Source organism: Talpa europaea, assembly GCF_964194135.1.
Source record: "Talpa europaea genome assembly, chromosome: 12".
NCBI classification, from domain to species: domain Eukaryota; kingdom Metazoa; phylum Chordata; class Mammalia; order Eulipotyphla; family Talpidae; genus Talpa; species Talpa europaea.
Genome location: NC_140079.1, coordinates 60,019,787 through 60,039,948, shown reverse-complemented (window position 1 = coordinate 60,039,948; position 20,162 = coordinate 60,019,787). Strand labels below are relative to the sequence as shown.

At 33.4% G+C, this 20,162-nt stretch overlaps 1 protein-coding gene across 2 annotated transcripts in view; it reads left to right on the top strand.

Moving 5' to 3' along the window:
* Positions 1-20,162, top strand: part of RABGAP1L (RAB GTPase activating protein 1 like) — a gene marked incomplete at both ends in the record, with an annotated part of 493,888 nt that overhangs the window by 17,769 nt on the left and 455,957 nt on the right. For both annotated transcript variants that reach the window (XM_084251369.1, XM_084251368.1), the window contains 3 exons: positions 1,185-1,342; positions 2,666-2,776; positions 16,978-17,044. In XM_084251369.1, the coding sequence (XP_084107495.1) occupies positions 1,185-1,342; positions 2,666-2,776; positions 16,978-17,044 (336 nt within the window). The remainder of the gene's footprint in view (positions 1-1,184; positions 1,343-2,665; positions 2,777-16,977; positions 17,045-20,162) is intronic.

The following is a 20,162-nucleotide window of genomic DNA, read 5'->3' as shown; positions in this document are numbered from 1 at the left end:
AGACACTATTCAGTCATTTAATTTAACAAAATTAATTTGTTATAAGGGCAGTTTAGGGCAATCATTCATCTCTGGATCTATTGGAAGTTTGGATTTTTTTTTAATGTAATATATTGTATATATGAAAATATGTGAATATAACAAAAGTAGAAAAATGATGAAAGACCCAAACTTTAAGAAATCTGTGGATTAAAATGTTCTTGTTTCAAACAAATTGCAAAACATTATAGTCCTAGACTAACATAATTCAATGAATAATTAAAATTTATGTTATCTAAAGTGAAGGATTTGTTAACATTCAGAGAATTATCTTTACTTGTACTTCCAATGTGAGGTTTTGAAAATATGACATTATTTAAACACTTGTTTCATACTATTTTCACTCTTCACTCCTTGGTGTCCTTGTGTTTTTGAAGCTTACACATTTGTGATGGAATGATGCTTCATTTGGAACCAAGGAAGAGAATAACTTAAGAGTGGTGAATAACTTAAGAGTATTTCACCACTTTAGGGGAAGAATATGAGCCATTGATAAACACATACAAATATTTTTTAAGTAGTCACCAGTGTGATTTAATACTAATAGAGTGATACGACTGTTTCAATATTCCTTCTGGGAATCTTGCAATGCATTTTTACTATAACACTGAGTAATAGCCTTAGAAGTTCTTTAAAGCATGTACCATGTTTATTGCTAAAACCAGTATTTGCTATTCTCTGGATCTCAGTATCTAGCTCTGTGAAGCTGAGGGAAGTGAACAAAGAAATTGAGGACGTGGGCTAAAACATTGTGTGTGGTTGACAGAAAGAGTTCGATGGTAGTGTCATTGTGGTAATTATCTTAGAATTTATTTATCCCATGTATATGAGGTCTAGAATCCTCTATAATTATAGCTTGTTAACTTGTTTTGTGAACTTAAATTGGTTCAATATCTTTTTTTTAATCATGTTTAAATTCCAGAATTTAAAGAAACAAACTATATATTATATATATAAAATTAAGTACATAATAATGCAATGTGTAAGTCATATATGTATACACATATAACACAAGTTTAGACTATATCTTTATTTGGTAAAGAAAATTGCCACCTTAGAAAGTTATAGATTCAGGAATTAGGAGAGAAAGTTATCAGAATATAGTTAAAAGCTTTCCCTGATGTAATTTCTATTTTTATTTTTAGGTAAGCAGAATTTTGTATAGCTTCTGTACAGCATTCAAACGTTCTTCAAAACAAGTGTCTGATGTTAAAGACTCAATTATTCCTACCCCTGACAGTGATGTATATACCTTCAGTGTCTCTTTGGAGGTAAAAGAAGATGATGGAAAAGGAAACTTTAGGTGAGGTTATTTGACAATAATGAAAATTGACTTTGTGCTTAAAATAAAATACTGGCTAAATAAAGGTTCTGGAACATAAATGTTCTTATAAAGCTTCAAAATTATATATATTTGACTGGTAAATATGTTTCATTCTCATACTTTTCAGATGTTTTATGTAAATTGTTTTTTTAATATTTAAAGAATACTGGTATTATGGAAAATATAGTAAAATGATTAAGTAGAATGAAAAGTTGTAGTCTTATTAGCCACAATCTTTTCTAATGTTTGATTTATTCCTTTTGTTTATTTTTGTTATTTTATGTGTATACCTTCTTTTAAATTTATTCCTTTTGTTTATTTTTGTTATTTTATGTGTATACCTTCTTTTAAATTTATTCCTTTTGTTTATTTTTGTTATTTTATGTGTATACCTTCTTTTAAATTTATAAGAATTTTTGCAGTAAAATGTTAAAATAATTTTTAATGGTTACTAAAAATATATTGTGTGTTTTGTCCATCAATTTAAATTAACCATTTCCTTATATTATTAAGAATGTTTTTCTCTAGATAACAGGAAATACTTTTACTACTTAATGATCATCTGTGTACCTTTAATTCTAATATTTATTGTTAGATAGGTATTTTATCTATTTTTTTATAGATAAAAAAGTTGGATCTCAGGATAGGTTAGTTTTTCAAGATATTTTAAGTGTTCATCATCTTAATGAATTAAATTGTGTTGAAGTAACATTGCATTGTAACGTGTAAGTTTCAGGTATGCATCAGTATAAATTCAGTTCACCACTAAAAGTTCCAATCTGTTCTTCATGATAGACAATTCATTCTGGCCTGGGCAAGAATTTAACTTGCTCCTATTCATATCTCCCTCTTTTACATATATTTACTTAGCTAGTGATCTCAAATTCTAGGTGTTTAAAGTAAGCTCTTCTCACTTCCTTTTACTTTGGGTTTCATTGTGTTAAAAGTATTCATACCACACAACCAGCTAAACCGGAAATGTGACAGTCTTTAAAAAAAAAATTAAGTAAGTCCTTTCCTAAATTTGTTAAATTTATAAATTAAATTTGAGGTACCATGTTGAAACTTAAAATATCTTGGTTTTTGGAGATAAAATATAAGGCTTGTAAGTCAAATTTAAAAATTAATAATTCTTTCGGTGACTAAAATTTGTAGTTGGTTACTTTGTGACAAGATGAGTTTATTACATTTTAAAAATAAGAGTGTTGTTGCTTAAATGATGTTTCATTCTGACATTGGAATAAGTTACCATTTTATTGTATTAATATATTGATAACTTATGTTCCCTCCCCCCCATTTTAGTCCTGTGCCTAAGGATAGAGATAAATTTTATTTCAAATTAAAACAAGGAATAGAGAAGAAGGTGGTGATTACAGTCCAGCAACTTTCTAACAAAGAATTAGCTATTGAAAGGTAAACAAATTTTCTTAAATACTACCAAAAAGTTGTATTGACTTTGTTACTGTGTTGTAACAGTCATTTCTTTTTAATTTCAACAACATTACTTACTGTGGCTTTTCACTGTACTTCATTTTCTTTGTTTAAAAATGAGGATGCCTTGATAGTGGGTGTGGTGTGGTAACAGATGCCTGAGTGTGATCCTATACCTTTAACCTTGTTATTGCAATTAAAAAAATAGGGATGAGAATAATGCTTCTCCCTCTTAATAAGTTAGATGTAATTTTATTGAAACTGAAATAATGTTTCATGGAAAAATGTCAGTTTATGGGGAAAATACACAAAATTGTTTTTTGAACAAATTAAGAGTAGGCCCTTTTGTTCTTACATACTTTCACTAGAAAATGTGTCTTTCCAAAGAATATCTTTTATTAAGTACAATATGTGTGTCAACTTGCATAAATTTAGCATTCACATAGTAATTTTTATCTCCAAATTTGTCAGTTAACCCAATAATGTCCTTTCCTCCCTCTAATTCAGGATTTACTCTAGAATCAAATGTTTAGTTTAGCTTCTGTATGACTTTAGCTTTCTTTTACTCTAGAAACATTTCCATAGTTTTACTATCTTTTATAGCATTTTTGAAGAATACATCCTTTTCCCCTCTTTTTCATATAACATGATCATTTGGGTTTAGCTAATATTTCCTCATGATTAGATTTAGATTATTTATTGTTGCTTAAATAGTATTTTTTCCTTTAGAATGAATAACATTTGTAGATATTTGATAACCTATTTATCTCTTGCTGGTGATTTTTTTTTGATTACTTAGTCATGTTGTCTGATTTATCCACTGTAATTACTTTCCCCCCTCCCATTATAATTAGTAAGCAGTCTTATTACATGAAAATATTTTTCCACCAAATCTCTTCCTTGATTTAGTATTCATTCATAATTCTTGTCTTACCTAGTTTTTACTATGATGGTTGCAAAATAATAATTTTCCATATTCTCCACACTTCTAGTCAGTCAGTGAGCTTTCCCTTCTTTACCATTTATTTATCTATTAATTCTTGGTATAGTTTCCTAAATGTTGCTGCTCCCTCCCCACACGTCCTCCCCCCATCATGTATAATTACTATTTTGCTCAGTGGTTTCGGTGCTTAAATTGTCCCAGAATTTACCAGTACCCTTCCAATCCCATGTCATTAATATGCCTCAACACTTATTTGTGGATAACAAAGGGCATCTTTTCCATTGAATAAATCTGTAGTAGCACACACAAAAAGGTATTAGTTGTTGAGTAATTTAACTTTTAGTAATACTTAAGAGTCATGGAATTTTATGGTTAAATGGCATATTATGTTTTTACTCTAATGGCCTATACTATACAAGTTCAACTTGACATAGAATCCTTAATGCATATAGGTGAAATGGTTAAATGCCTAATTATAATGTTTTATTTGTTAATTTGGTTAAACATTTAAATGTGTACTTTAAATATATTACACAAAATAATAACTTAGAAACATTTCTTTTGCCCACTGTCAGAACTTTATTCTGATGTTCCTCAATCATCTCCATTATCAGTGTGTCCATCATCACTTAAGCTGCTTTTTAGATAATCTTAAAGCAAACAATTTCCCCCCCAAGTTATCTCAACTTATATGAAATTGTTTGAAATAAAGCATTTTATAGAAATTTAATCAAAGCCACAGTATCCAGTTGCTTATCTCTAGGGTATTTAAAAATATATTTCCCATATAGAATAATTACTCTATTGCTTTTATTTTAATAACACTAATGTTGATGAAGTTACAAACAGCCATATAGATCTAGCAATAATTACTAAATCCATGCTAAATTTCTTTGCTTCCTTTTTCACTCATTTTGTCTGATTGCTTCTATCAGTAGCCAAACTGAAATGAATTGAGATTGCTCCAGGCTAATGGGTCTTCCCTAAACAATGCATTGTTCAACATGACAGAATTTCTTGTTATATAGGAAATTTTGTAAATATTCATATTTACCTGTTTTTTTGGGAAAAAGAAAACTTTGCCTTTTATTGGGTCATATGTGGTATTTAGTGTTAAAATTACAAAATGTAAATGGTGGGATTTAAAGTAATCCAGTAGGTGGCAGTGTTGTCAAGAAAATGCTGCATTCTTAACACTGACAAAGTTGATTTGTAGGATAAAACATGATTATTAAAGGAAGTCTTTCACATTACATAGTTTTGGCTTATCTTCTGAAAGAGAAAATAAAATGTATCATTTTGAAAAACAATTTTTATCATGTAAAACCTCCAACATACACAAAAGTAGAGAGCATAATACATCGAAACCCAAGGAATATACATCACCCACCATGAATGCTAATTTTCATTATTTTTGTTTTAAATATCAGTTTTTGTCACAAAGGAAGCCATTTCTCTATACATTCAGGGATTCAAGCCTTCCTCATATGTAGAAATTTGGCAAATTATACTGCAGTTTTCTGTCTTGACCCCATTGAAGGCAAATACTGTGTCATTTTCCCAGAATCTCCAGTATTTAAGACAGAGCTTGGAGCACAAAGCTGCTTAATCTTTACATAGCACTCATCTGCTCTGGACACCATTTGAGGTGGTACCTATGAGAATAATTACTATTACTTTTCATTTTACAATCAAGGAAACTGAAGCACAGAGAAGTTAAATAACTTGTCCAGGGTCATACAATTAATATTTGAAACATGTCCTTCTTGTGTCAGAATATAGGCTGTCTACTGCCTCTTTTTCATAACTTGTTAAGTAAGTGAATAAAAAGGATAGTATTTCTATAGTTAGATAATTGACTAAATTCACTCTACTGTGTAAGGAGTAATAGAACATTGCATGATAGAATCATGCCTTCTTTAGAGGACATGGGAAGTCAAAACTCTTTTATCTTGAAAATTTCTAATATTCTTTCCTCTTCTCAATGACATTTATATATTAAGCTTTATTTAGGAACTGGGCATAAGAGAGTAAATAGTAATCATAGCCAGCATTTATTGACCACTTACTATAATGACTGTTGTACAATTTGTCATAAAAACACTTGTGGAAGTTATTATTGTTATCCTGCCTCCCTTCCCCACCCCGCTACTAAAACAGAGGATTAATGAGGTTAAGTAACCTTGCTCACTTAGCCAGAAACTGTAGAGCCAGGGTTTAAACCAAAGCCTGATTCCTGAGTGTATAGTCTTTTAAGACTATATAGTCTTTAGACTGCCCCCAATTAAATCTTGATTATATTCTCAGTTTAAAATGAATCAAATCATCTAGAAAATAAATGAATTGATATTCTTTGTTGTATTTCCAGCAGAATTTGAAAGTCTTGGGGCATCTGAGTGATTGTTGAGTGATTTAAATGCAGGCCACTATTCCCTGGGAGAAAATCTGATTTGTGGCAGAAAAATCAGCAATAATAACTGAGAGGAGAAAGCAAGATGATTGTAATCTGAAATGTGTGAGAAAAGTGAGATCTCAGCCCAATTATTGAGAGGCTCCAGCTTAAAGTGTGAAAGTTTGTGTAGATCAGATCAGGTCACGCTCTTCCAGTGTTTCCAAAGCTGAAGTGGCAATTATCTCTGTCCCTGACCAGGCATTCCATGGGTTTTGGAATCAACCATTTTTATACCAAAGGAAAAAATATTAAAAAATATTATCTTGCATACTACTAAATTGATGAGGATTTAAAAATTTTAGCTGGTGTGTAAAATTATTATTAAACTATTTCTTACATAGCTCTAACTTTGATGATTTGAATAGATTGTTCGTCCTGTTTGATTCCCCAAAAGTAGGAAATTTTTCAGTTTTTGCCACATTAATATTTTGACTAGCTGAATTTTGCTAAGTATTCATATTTTGTAATAAAGTGTTTCAGGATAAATAGTAACATAAATTTAAAAAATGAAGCTCTTTGTGGTTGGTTTTTTTTTTTTTTGCATCAGTCGTGTTTGATATTAAGCTATTCTGAGGGGTCTTCTATTGAATTATCCTACCTTTTATTTTTGCCATCTCTCTGGCAAATTATTTTAGATTTATTTAGGAAAAAAAGCTCCAGTCACTAACTTTAAGTTGTCTAGATATTAGATATTGTCTAGATATGTTTTATTCTTGTAATAAGTTGTGAAATCTTCTAGCAAAATCAAGAGATTAAGATTTTCCAATAATTTTTCTTAAAGGATATCATTACTCTCTATCCTGAAAATAAGAAAATGTTAGTGGGATGGCTCATAGTTTGCACAATATTTTAAAATCTGCTCTTTGAACTTACTGATTTATCTTTTTTTGAGTTCTTTTAAAGCAGCAGGAAAATAATCCTTTTTCCCTAAGGAAAAGAGGTTATATTTATGCAATAATACTTTTCATTGTTCTCTGATAGCTGTTTCAAGTGACAATTGCTAGAGAACTGTTAGGTGCTTTGTAAAGTAGATAATTGGAAGCTGTATCAGTTAGCTTTGGATCTTGAAATTGGAACAGAATTTTCAATATCTTCCATTGCTGGCATCTGCTGGCACCCAGTAGAGGGAAGTGGCACTATAGTGTAAATATTAAATATATATAATACTATATTACGTTTCAGTGTTGTGTTTTAGAACTACTTTTTTATATTAGCTATGAAAACATGCATTGTTTTCTAGAACATGTTTTTATATGTTAAACTAGTCTAGATATGTTGCTGCTCATTTTTAAATTAACCTTTTAATTTGAATTAAGTATAGACTCACAGGAAATTACAATAATAGTACAATGAGGTATCATCTGTACCGTCCCAGTTTCCTCTAGTGATAAGATCTTACATAACCTTAGTGCAATATTAAAAGTAGGAAATTGACATTGTTACAATCTGTAGAGCTTTGTTGGAGCTGCTTTTGAAAACTTTTGTAAATAATGATACACTTTTATAATAAAATGTGATTTCTTCATTTATTGGCTTAAAAAATTTAGATTCCCAATCTGGATATTAAGTAACTAGAAGTTGAGGTATATCCTATGCCAGTTACCAGTTTTATTGCTTCTTGGTTCCAAATCTTTCCTCTTACTGATCTCTGATCTGCATTAGTGGAATGTTAAGCATTTCTCCTTTGCAGCAGCACATATTAAAGTGTGCCATAGAGGGTACTGGAGAGATACTACAGGAAGCACTTCTCTTTCTGAATGGTGTGCTTTGTTAATTCTCATCTAGCTGTAAGATTCTAGGATATTCAGCCGTGCTCTGCACTAAGCTGTGTGTCCAGTGTCCATAGTCCCTCTGTGAACTTTCCTGCTGGACATTTCACACATGTCAAAACTTGTTGCTGGAGGAATTACATGCGTCCTCCATGACCCCCCTGGAAGAATTTATGACCTCAGTACAAGAGGACTCTCGGAAGCTTGTGCCTGGTTTCCTCTGAACTTCACCCCAGGTGCTTTCTCCTTTGCTGATTTTGCTTTATAAGTGTTTACTCTAATCAGGGGCATAAATAGACAACTTTTTGATGTGTCTTCTGTGAGTCCTTATAGCATATCATCAAACTTAGAGTGGTGGTGGGGACACCAGCACAGGGGCATTTTGTTATTACTAGTTTTTCATCCAGGAATCATATTTAAAAATTACTATTTCCCTCTTTGGGATGTGTGTGTACTTCTCATTGATTATAGGAAGTGGGTATTTGTTTAATTAAAGGTCTCTTTATGAGGGTATAGGACTATTCTTTTGGACCTTCAGCAAATACTCTTTTGGGTCTTTTGAGGAGCAATAGCATTTATGAGATGAGGTTATGACGTAAGTAGATATGTATTTGAATTTACAATTTTGAAAATTCATCAACTGAGAGTATCTTTGAATACCCAGAAGTAGTTTCCTTTTCTCAATTCAAGTAAAATCTCCTTCTTATTCATATTCTGCTCCCCTTCTTATCCTCCATCAGTACTATTAAGAGGGTAACCAGAACTCCACATTCCTCTGGTAATATTGCCCCTTCCTTGAGTCATACACCTTAGTTGGCCAAAACTGGAAAAAAGCAGGGTACTCCAGAACTCTGCATGCACTTTCCAAGGTCTTCTTCCTACCCTAAACATCTAGTCTTACTGAAATAATCTACTTTATTTTTCTTCCTGTTTTCATCAAGGTTTATGATCAGTCGAAGACTCCTGGGTTTTCCATCAATGCTCAGATCCTGATCCCCACTTTGTTTTATGTCCCATCATCTTGTACAGAGAATTCTTCCTACCTATATTAGTTATAAGTCATACTCTAGAACTTTTATTATCAATAATTTCACTCCCTTCATAAACTCAGTTTCAGGTATTCCACTCTCTGATCACCACCTCTTATCTCTCTTATTTGCTTCTGTTTTTCTCAAATCCATTAGTATTTTGATCCCACCAGGATTAATAGTCTATGATCTTACTGTACTTTACTCTCCCTTACCCACACACCCTGTGGTTTCACTTGGCTCTTTTCCAACTTAAACTCCATTACCTATGGTTATAAATTATTTCTTTGCTCTCTTTCCCATCTTTCTATTTGTCCAGCATATTCATAACTAGTTTTAAGCTTTCTGCTTCCTTTACAACGACATGTATTTTAACTGAGTGCAGTTGGGGGAAAAATACATTAACAATACTTACTGATTTCAGTTCAGATTCATGACCATAACTTCAGGTGTACCTTAGTGTTGCTAGCATTCTTATTTCATTTTGCTAGACAAGCTGTTTCATGTCTTTCCTAGACTATGTCGCACTTTCTCTTTAACCTCTGATTGTCATCTGGGAGAGGGAAAAACCTTGACTAGATTTATTTGGAGTCTATGTGTATATACAGGCAGTCCTTTGCAGTTATGATATATACAGTTTTTATGTTACCATGCTTTAGGTTAATAGTACCCCAAACACATTTCAGTTTCTATTACATTGATGTACTGATTTTGAGTAATTGTATAAGATACAAACTTTGAAATTATCTCTTCTGTCCAAAATCATTATGTAAATTATAAGATCAGTGATCAGTTGCATAACTTTTTTGAGAGTTTGTTAATGATTGGTCATGGTGCATCTCTTATTTAATTTACTCAGAGAGCAAAATGTGTTATTTTGTCTCTTTGTTTCCCACTGATAAACTCACTTTAATGGGTAAAAATGACACTTTACAAAAATGGATAATTGAAAGAGTTGGCCAACAAAGATAAAAGTGCAGCAAAGAAATGAAAAGCAATAATGCTGAAAATGTAATTTCAAGTGATCTTAGAAGATTCGAAAATGGTGACAGCAAAATGAAGGTAGGATGAAACCTAGTCCTGCATGAAGCTATGGTACAAACCTCACTGAAACAGATCTGGTGAATGCAACAACAAGAGGAGGTCACTTTTCCATTTAGTTTAAATTTCACTAGGAATAGAAAGCTGCTTATTATTAAAATGAAACCTTTACTCCTCCTTTGGCTTGGAGATTGCCAGTGAAAAACAGAATTCCAGTTAGTTTTGTAGTAGTCAGGCCAAAGTTGTCAGGTTAATTACCACATTGAATGAAAATTATAATTACAAGGAGACTGGAGATCTTGGCTTTTTTTTTTTTTTTTTTTTTTGCTTAGTTTTAGAAAATGTTGATATAAAAGTGTGCTGCTGCTGAAAACATTCACACATGCGTGTAGGGCAGCAAAACTTTTACTGCATCATACATATAACTTTGTAGATGTAGATGGAGTCATAGAAGAAATAGGTGGCTGTGGGAATGTTGACACTGCTGCACTTCAGTGGACTGCAGATGTGCAACTAGGGGAACTTAGTAATGATGAACATATCAGCACAAATAAGGAAAGTGGTGGTGATGAAAAGGACCAATGTCCCAGAGGAAGTGGTGCCAGCAAGAACTTCATGTTAAAGGAACTCGTGGAGGTATTTTACAGAATAGAATTTTCAGAAATATATTGGAAGCTGGGTCAAACTTAGAAAGGAGTCTGCAGTTTGCCAAGATACAGAAAAGATGCTTATTCTAAATTGTAAGTTATTTGAGAAGAAAGCAAGCACTGTTCAAACTAATGCTAATTTTTTTCCAAAGAAATGAAATAATTTTCAGCATTTCTAAATGATATAAATTACAAAGTACTACTATAACATTGATATTTTTTCCATTTCCCTATGTATTTATAGCTGACAGAGTTATTAAAATTTTGACAAAAAATGTTTAAAAGTCATAGTGACAATAATTTTCCCCATTGGTTATAAAATGACTTTGCTCAGTTTCAGCTTGGAAGGTTATTTTTTGGTTCCACTCTAGTGTGCATAGTGAAGAATGCTTTTTCTAATTGACCTTTTAGTAAGAGAAAAATAATCCTAACAATTCTTATATTTGGAAGGCATTTCTGACTATCTTTTGTTTTGGCTTCGTTAAGGTGAGGCTTAACTTTGTTAAGTAAGATTTCAACTTCTGTGGAATTATTCAGGTTTTAGTATTTTTTTGATTGTTCTAAAAAATACATAATTTGAGTTAAAGCTTTTATTTGTAGTTTTTTTAATCTCTGCTGTCATAGTGTCACTTTTTCATTTTTAATAACAAAGTTTACTAAGAGCCAGTTTTGGTGAGATGCCTGCCTCCTTTCCTTTTTCCTTTACATTTCCTCCCTTCTTAATTTTTATCCATATTCCTCTTGGAAGTACATAGAATCCTAATGATGGACTAAAAGCAAAAGTGAAAAAATTAGTTTCCTATTGTAGGACATTAGCATCTTTATTTTTCTCACTTCCTTTTCCATCAAGTAAGTCTAAAGAATGCTAGATATGCTGAATTTTGGTGTTTGTATGGATGCTAACTTGGTGTCAAAAGCTGTTTAAAGCTGTTTTGAATAAAAACTCACTAGGGATTGTGGAAAGCTAAACTTTCTCTTAATAACAGTGGCAATTGTAATACTTTATCAGAAAATGAGACTTCAAAGTTTGCGACTTGCCCAGGATCACACGGGAAATTTATAATTTTTTCTACTGCTAGTTTTGGAAGGTGTCAGAATCTAATGTAAAAATACCATACAGTTTTGCAATCCTATAACTTAATAGCTGTGCAGCTTTGGAAAAATCTTTTATACTTTCTGAAAATCCATTTTATGATTTGTTATATAGAAATTGATTTGAAATGTAGTATGTGGTATCTGACTTAAAGTTAGCACAGTGAATAAATAGTCCCTATTATAATTAATATGATAAAAATGAATATGATAGTATCATAACTATTTCATTCTGAGGAGGTTTGATTTAAAATTTGGGGTCAAGCATCTATAATGGTGGGTATGCCTCATCTCTGCTTTGTTAATATTCTTTACTTACAGTTATTACAGAACTTACTATACCAGGTTGTAATTCCCTGTTTACTTCTTTTTTTCTCCCTAATAGACTATAAACTCTTTGAGAAACTAGGTGTGATAGCAATTTGCTTTCTATCTTATTTATAGAGTTAATAAGAGATGGTTGAATGCTTTGAACTCCCCAGTGAAACACTTAATATTCGCATTTGGTGTTTGTGGTACTAATAATATCTATCTAATTACTGACATGTTATTCCTAATAGACCTTGCTCATCTCCATAGGAAGCCTAATGTGTTTTAATGAAGTATGATTTTGAAAATGACTAATACATCTTGATAGAAAAAAATTATGTAATTTTGACGCTGGAAGAATCCTTAGTGTTTATGCATTATACCTTATTTTCTAGAGGAGGAAGCAGAGGTGCAAGACAGTTAGGTGCTTTCACTAAGGTCACAGTGCTGACTTGTGGTAAGAATTTTTTTACCCAGGGCCTCCCCGGTGGCGCAGCGGTAGAGCGCTGGGTTGCGAAGCTGCCCGTGGCCTCTGCGGCGCCGGTTCAATCCCCGGCTGCTCCCCGGCCACTGGAGGAGGGTCCCACATGGCGTGGAGACCTCTCCAGCCACCCGCTGCTCCCCTCAGCAGTGTACTTCGGTCCTTCTGCCTGCTCTGCTCCCTGCTCTGGCTCTGGTGAATTCTCTCACCCTCCTGCGCTTTTGACTGTACCCAGTGCATGTATAAACAAAACAAAAAAACAAGCAAACAAATAAAGAAAAACATGCCTCTATTAAAAAAAAAAAAATCAAAAAAAAAAAAAAAGAAGTTTTTTACCCAAGAAAATAACAGTACATCAAAGATAATCAAAATAAGGTGATTTGGGTTGCCATTTAAGGAAAATCCAAACTTCCAAAGCTACTTTTGCAATAGATTTTAATATAGAAATATCATATTTAAAATATAAAATTATACCCATTTTAACATTTACCTGCAAGTGCTTGACAACAAAATAATGTAAAAGTTAAAATTTTCAAAAACTGTGAAAAGAAAATTAGGAGCAGTACATTCCAAACTGTTTGCATTGGTTCCTAAGGGAGCTGAGATTGGAGAGAAAAGAAAGAAATTATTCTACAGTTTGGTGTTCATTAACTTAGTACAATGAATATATAATAGTTTTGTAATTTAGAAATCCTATAATGCTGAAAATTGTTTTTAAAAACACCCGGGCAGAACAAGTTGAAGCAAGGTATATAGGAACTACCAGATACATTTTTTGTTTCCTTAACTGGACTTTTCAGTTGGGAAGACTAAATTTTATACCTGAAAAAAATTAACTCCTATGCTTAGTAAGAATTTGAGTCCAGTATGGGCCTCCCTGGTGGCACAAGGGGTTAAGACACAACCTATGAAGCTGTCTGCAGCCACTGCAACATGAGATTGATCCCCAGCCAGGGAGCTACCCACATGGTGCAGCAGACCTCTCCTGACTCACCTGCTGCTCTCCTCAGCAGTGTATTTCAGTCAATCTGCCTGTTCTGTTCCCCACTCTGTCTCTGGTGAATCCTCTCACCCCCCAGATCTCTGGCTTGTACCCCAGTTCTTGTATGTATAAATAAATAAAATCTTTTTTTTTTTTTGGTGGGACCGTCGCCGGTGGCCAGGGATCAAACTGGCACTGCAGAGGCTGCGGGCAGCCTCGCAACCCAGCGCTCAACTGCTGCACCATCAGAGGAGGCCCAATAAATAAAATCTTTAAAAAAAAAAAGAATTTGAGTCCAGTAGGGGAAATATACAGTGATTGCATGATTAATTAACATTTAATTTGTACAGTGTTTATTATAGTATTTCAGAGGACAGAAATTTTGGTAGTATATAGTAATCATATTAAAATTATGAATGTCAGTGTATGATTACTTCTGTTGCTGTGGATTATATTTTATTCAGTGGTACAATGTGTTTGGAAAGTTACCAGTTTTACCTTTGTTATGTACTTCATTATTTTTGGATGCCAAAAAGGTACTCACAGGAAGTGTATGTTGTCTTACCACTCACTGAGTTCATATTTATTTTTTTTACCTTGTTTTTTAAATTGAAGTACCATTAATTTGCAGCATTATATAGGTTTCAGATGTATAGCCTTGTAAATCAACATCTGTGTATTATGCTTGCCAACAAAAGTCAGGTTCCCATCCATCACCATCTAGTTGACCCCTTTTTCCTGATTTATGCATCCTTTCTTCTCCTTTCCCTTCTGGTAACCATTGTTTTGTTTTTAGTCTAAGGGGTTTTGTTGATGTTGTTCATTTGTTTTATTTATCCACCACATTTGAGTGAATCAGACAATGTCTCCATCTGACTTATTTCACTTGGCATAACATACTCTCCGGCAGGATTTCATCTTTCTTTTTTAAAATGTTAGCACTGTGTATAAACACCATATCTTCTTTGTCCATGTATCTGTTGATGGGTACTTAGGTTTTTCCAATTCTTCTGTTATGAATAATGCTTGTGATAAACATGGAGATACTTATATCTCTTTGCACTAGTGCTTTGATATTCTTTTTTTAAAGATTTATTTATCTATCTATCTATCTATCTATCTATCTATCTATCTATCTATCTATCTATCTATCTATCTATCTATCTATCTATCTATCTATTTAAACAAGCACTGGGCACAGTCAGAAGCGCGGGAGGGTGAGAGAATTCACCAGAGCCAGAGCGGGGAGCAGAGCAGGCCGAAGGACCGAAGTACACTGCTGAGGGGAGCAGCGGGCGGCAGGAGAGGTCTGCGCGCCATGCCGGACCCTCTTCCAGTGGCTGGAGAGCCGCCGGGGATCCATCCGGCGCTGCAGAGGCTGCGGGCAGCTTCACAATCCAGTGCTCAACCGCTGCGCCACCAGGGAGGCCCCTGCTTTGGTATTCTTTGGATAAATGCCCAGCAGTTGGATAGGTGGAACATATTGTATTTCTATTCTTAATTTTTTGAGGAACCTCCATAGTTTCTGCACCAATTTACGTTCCCAACAGCAGACTACGAGGAGTCTGTTTTCTCCATATTTTTGCCAACACTTGTTGCTTCTTACCTTTTTGATAATAGCCACTCTAACAAATGATATCATAGGTGAAGTGATATCTCATTTTGCACTTCCCTAATAAGAGATGCTGAACATCTTTCCATGTGTCTGTTACCCATCTGTATGTCCTGTTTGGAGACATGTCTATTCAGGTCCTTTATCTCTTCTTTAATCAGGTTATTTGTGGTTTTTTTTGGTTAGTGAGTTTTGTGAGTTTTTTTTTTTTTATATATTGGATATCCCTATGATATTTACAAATATCTTCTCTCATTCAGCATTTTACCTTTTTATTTTAACAATATTTCTTTCACTGTGTGGGAGCTGTTTAGTTCGTTGTGGTCCCATTTGTTTACATTTTGTTTTGTTTCCTTTGCCACTGGAGATAGGTTTCCAAAGACATCACTAAAGCTGATGTTGAAGAACTAACCTCATATTTGGGTACGGCCAATCATTTAATCTTGTTCATAATGAAAAAAATATACTAGAAAAGTTAACTTTTGGAAATAAGAATCAGATTAAGTATTGACTGGTCAGTTAACAGTACTTTGATGTATAAAAATTCATATTTAATTTATTTACATTTTCTACTTCTTGTATAAAATGCTCCATAACATATTTTAAAATGTGGGAAACTGCAATAAAAACTCTAGTTGTGTAGGTATGCTTTGTGGACAGGACACTGGGTAGATCACATTGCCTCTTGAGCTGTAGGATCTACTTAATAGCTGTATAAATTTAGTACATTGTTTAACTTCTCAAGACTTTTCTTTTTTTTAGAAGTTTATTTTGTTGGAATAACATTAATTTACAACATTGTGTATGATTTACAGGTATAGGTTTACATCTCTTCAGAATTATGTTACCACATCACACCCACCACCGAGACACCCATAGCTCCTCACCATCAGAATTTACTGTGCTTAGAAAGCAGAAATAATAAAAAATCCTAAAAAACACAAAGATGTTAGATTTACCTGAATTTATTTATTTATTTATTTATTTTTTTAACGCTGGTTTTTTATTTTTTTATTTTTTATGGGACCCTCGCCAGCAGCCGGGGATCAAACTGGCGCTGCAGAGGCTGCGGGCAGCCTCGCAGCCCAGCGCTCAACCTCTGCGCCACCAGGGGAGGCCCCGATTTACCTGAATTTAGAGCTTCTGAAAATCATTTACAAATAAAGTGGTAGTGCTGATCCTGATACTTCTCTAGCATCAGGAAGCACAGAGTAAATAGTTAATAGTATATAGTATGTTGGGTAAATATCTTCACTAGTATAATAGTACATTTGGGGATGAGTTTCATGTAACTTTTTTTTTCAAGTTGAAGATGTAGTATTGACAGTTTACTCAGTGAACATAGTCACATTGAGGGTAACTGCTTGTTCTTGCTAATCTGGTTTAATGCAGTGAAAGAGAGAGCACTGTGCCTTTTTTTTTAATATTTTTTTTTTTTTTTATGTAATTGAGACAGTTGATCTTGACCTATATGTTTGGAATAACTCTAAGGGAAACAGAATCTCACTTACTCATAGACGTTAATTCATGTGTCCGTACTGTATTTTGTTTTAATCAGCAATTTGTGGCCATTTTTATGACAGTTTCTGATCATTGGTAGTCTTCTACATGCAAAAATAAAGATGTGGGAATTTAGATAAGTTATTTCTATGTGATTTTGTTATGTATCTTAATGAATTCTTATTTTTGATATTTCTTTAAAAAACTAAAGCAATTTATAAGTACAGAGCTCAGATTGTATATTATTGTAAAAGAATTTTTGCTCACTGAACCTCCATATATTTTTGATACCTTATTTCTCCTTTCTTTCTCCCTCAATATTTTCAGATGTTTTGGAATGTTGTTAAGTCCAGGTCGAAACGTGAAGAACAGTGACATGCATTTACTGGATATGGTAATGATAAGCACCTCAACCAAATATAGTTGATAGTTATTTTATATTTTTAAGTACTTTATTTTCAAGTTTTGTTATTTTGTCAAAATTGTTTCTAGTTTTCGGCTGTATGATAGTAATAATTAAATTTCAAAATCCAAGTTTAAGATTTCTTATGAGGGAGAAATACAAGAAAACTTCTAACGGAAAATTATATGCAAATTTATAGCAAGTAAAAGTGTCCATCTATCATCTGTTTGCTTCTTAGGAAGATGTCTTTGATCCAAAAAAAAAAAAAAGTACTTATATTAACAGGCATATCCAGAGTAGCTGTAGTACCTTTCATTATTTTAATACATTGTTATGAAGTACTGTGGAAGATGCTTTTGTTTTCTTTGAAAATATTTTCCTCTCTGAATTTCTCCTGCTGATTACTTGTCCTTAGCAAAGTATGTTTATTGTAGGAGAGGTATTTATTTAAGGGATGCCCTTACACATATTATATATATACACACACACATATATAGCAGATATTATTTAATGTAAAAAATAGCAGTACATCTTAACTTTTTACAGTAATATCTAATATCATTGAAGCTATTGAAAAAAATTTGCTTTGCCATTTAGAAATGTTATAGGAAATAATCATCTTAATAAGTATAAAATTTTTCACTTATTGAACTGAGAAATTTTTTTTTTAATAAATTTTATTGTTATATTCCCCATACAATTGCAGCCCCCCCATTCTGACCCCAATCCCTCCCCTCCCGCCCCCGCCCCCCTAAAAGTGTCTCTGGTTCATAGTTTTTTGTTGATTTTGATTTTCACTTTCTTATAGTTATTCATTTTCCTGGTCCCTTATTTAAGTTTTCTAGATTCCTGCTATGAGTGAGACCATCCGGTATTTTTCTTTTTCTTTTTGGCTTATTTCGCTGAGCATGATCCCTTCCAGCGCCATCCATGTTGCTGCAAATTGCATGTGTTTATCTTTTTTGAATGCTGAGTAATATCCCATGGTATATATGGACCACATCTTCTTGATCCAGTCATCTATTTTTGGGCATTTGGGTTGTTTCCAAAGCTTAGCTATTGTAAACAGTGCTGCTATAAACATAGGGGTGCAGGTGTTCTTTGGAATTGATGTTTCTGTGTCCTTTGGGTAAATACCTAGGAGTGGAATTGCTGGATCATATGGAAGCTCTATGTTTAGTAGGTCCAGAAATCTCCACACAGCTTTCCACAGTGGTTGGACCAGTTTGCACTCCCACCAACAGTGCAGAAGAGTTCCTTTTTCTCCACACCCTTGCCAACATTTGTTGTTGCTAGTTTTTTTAATATGTGCCATTCTCACTGGTGTAAGATGGTATCTCATGGTAGTTTTGATTTGCATTTCCCTGATGACAAGTGATGTTGAACATTTTTTCATATGCCTGTTGGCCATTTGCATTTCCTCTTCAGAGAAGTTTCTTTTTAGCTCTTCTGCCCATTTTTTGACTGGATTATTTTCTTTGTTGTTGTTGAGTCTCATCAGCTCTTTGCAGATTTTTGTGATCAGTCCTTTATCATTAGTGTTGGGTGCAAAAATGTTCTCCCAGTTGGTGGGGTTTCTCTTTGTTTTTGTTATTGTCTCTTTTGCTGTGCAGAAGCTCTTTAATTTGATGTAGTCCCAGCTGTTTATCTTTGCCTTCACTATCACTGCTTTGGGTGATGTGTCTGTAAAGATGTCTTTGATGTGCAAATCACATAGTGTTTTGCCTATATTTCCTTCTATATATTTTATGGTTTCAGGTCTTATGTCTAGTTCTTTAATCCATTTTGAGTTGATTTTTGTGTATGGTGTGAGGTAGTGGTCAAGCTTCATTCTTTTGCATGTAGCGACCCAGTTTTCCCAGCACCATTTATTGAACAAACTTTCTTTGCTCCAATGCATATTCTTTGCTCCTTTGTCAAAGATTAGTTGACCATAAATCTGTGGGTTTATTTCTGGATTTTCTATTCGATTCCATTGGTCTGTATGTCTGTTCTTGTTCCAATACCATGCAGTTTTGATGATTATGGCTTTGTAGTATAGTTTGAAGTCTGGGAGTGTGATGCCTCCATTCCCTTCTTTTTTTTTCAGGAGAGCTTTGGCTATTCGGGGTTTTTTGTGATTCCATATGAATTTCATCAATAATTGTTCTATTTCTTTGAAGAATGACATTGAAATTTTGATTGGAATAGCATTGAATCTGTATATTGCTTTTGGAAGGATGGCCATTTTAATAATGTTTATTCTTCCAATCCATGAGCAGGGGATGTCTCTCCATTTCTTTGTGTCTTCTTCTATTTCTTTTAATAGTGTTTTATAGTTTTCTTTGTATAGGTCCTTTACCTCTTTTGTTAGATTTATTCCCAAATATTTGATTTTTTTTGTTTCAATAACAAAAGGGATGGTTTTTTTGATTTCTTCTTCTTCAGATTTATTGTTTGTGTATAGGAAGGCTACTGACTTTTGCGTGTTGATTTTGTATCCTGCCACTTTACTGAACTGATTGATGAGTTGAATTAGCTTTTCTGTGGAGTTTTTGGGGTTTTCTATGTATAATATCATATCGTCTGCAAATAGTGATAGTTTGACTTCTTCTTTTCCTATTTGGATTCCTTGGATGTCTTTCTCTTGTCTTATTGCCCTGGCTAGGACTTCCAGTATTATATTGAAAAGCAGTGGTGAGAGTGGACATCCTTGTCTTGTTCCAGATCTTAATGGAATTGCTTTCAGCTTTTCACCATTGAGAATGATACTGGCTGTTGGCTTGTCATAGATGGCCTTTATGATGTTGAGGTATGTTCCTTGTATCCCAAGAATTTCAAGGGCTTTTATCATGAATGGGTGTTGCACTTTGTCGAAAGCTTTCTCGGCATCTATTGATATTATCATATGGTTTTTATATTTCTTTTTGTTGATGTGTTGGATAACGTTGATTGATTTTTCGGATGTTAAACCATCCTTGTGTCCCTGGAATGAATCCTACTTGGTCGTGGTGAATTATCTTATGGATACATTGTTGGATTCTGATAGCTAAAATTTTATTGAGGATTTTTGCATCAGTGTTCATTAGGGAGATTGGCCTGTAGTTTTCCTTTTTTGTGTTGTCCTTTG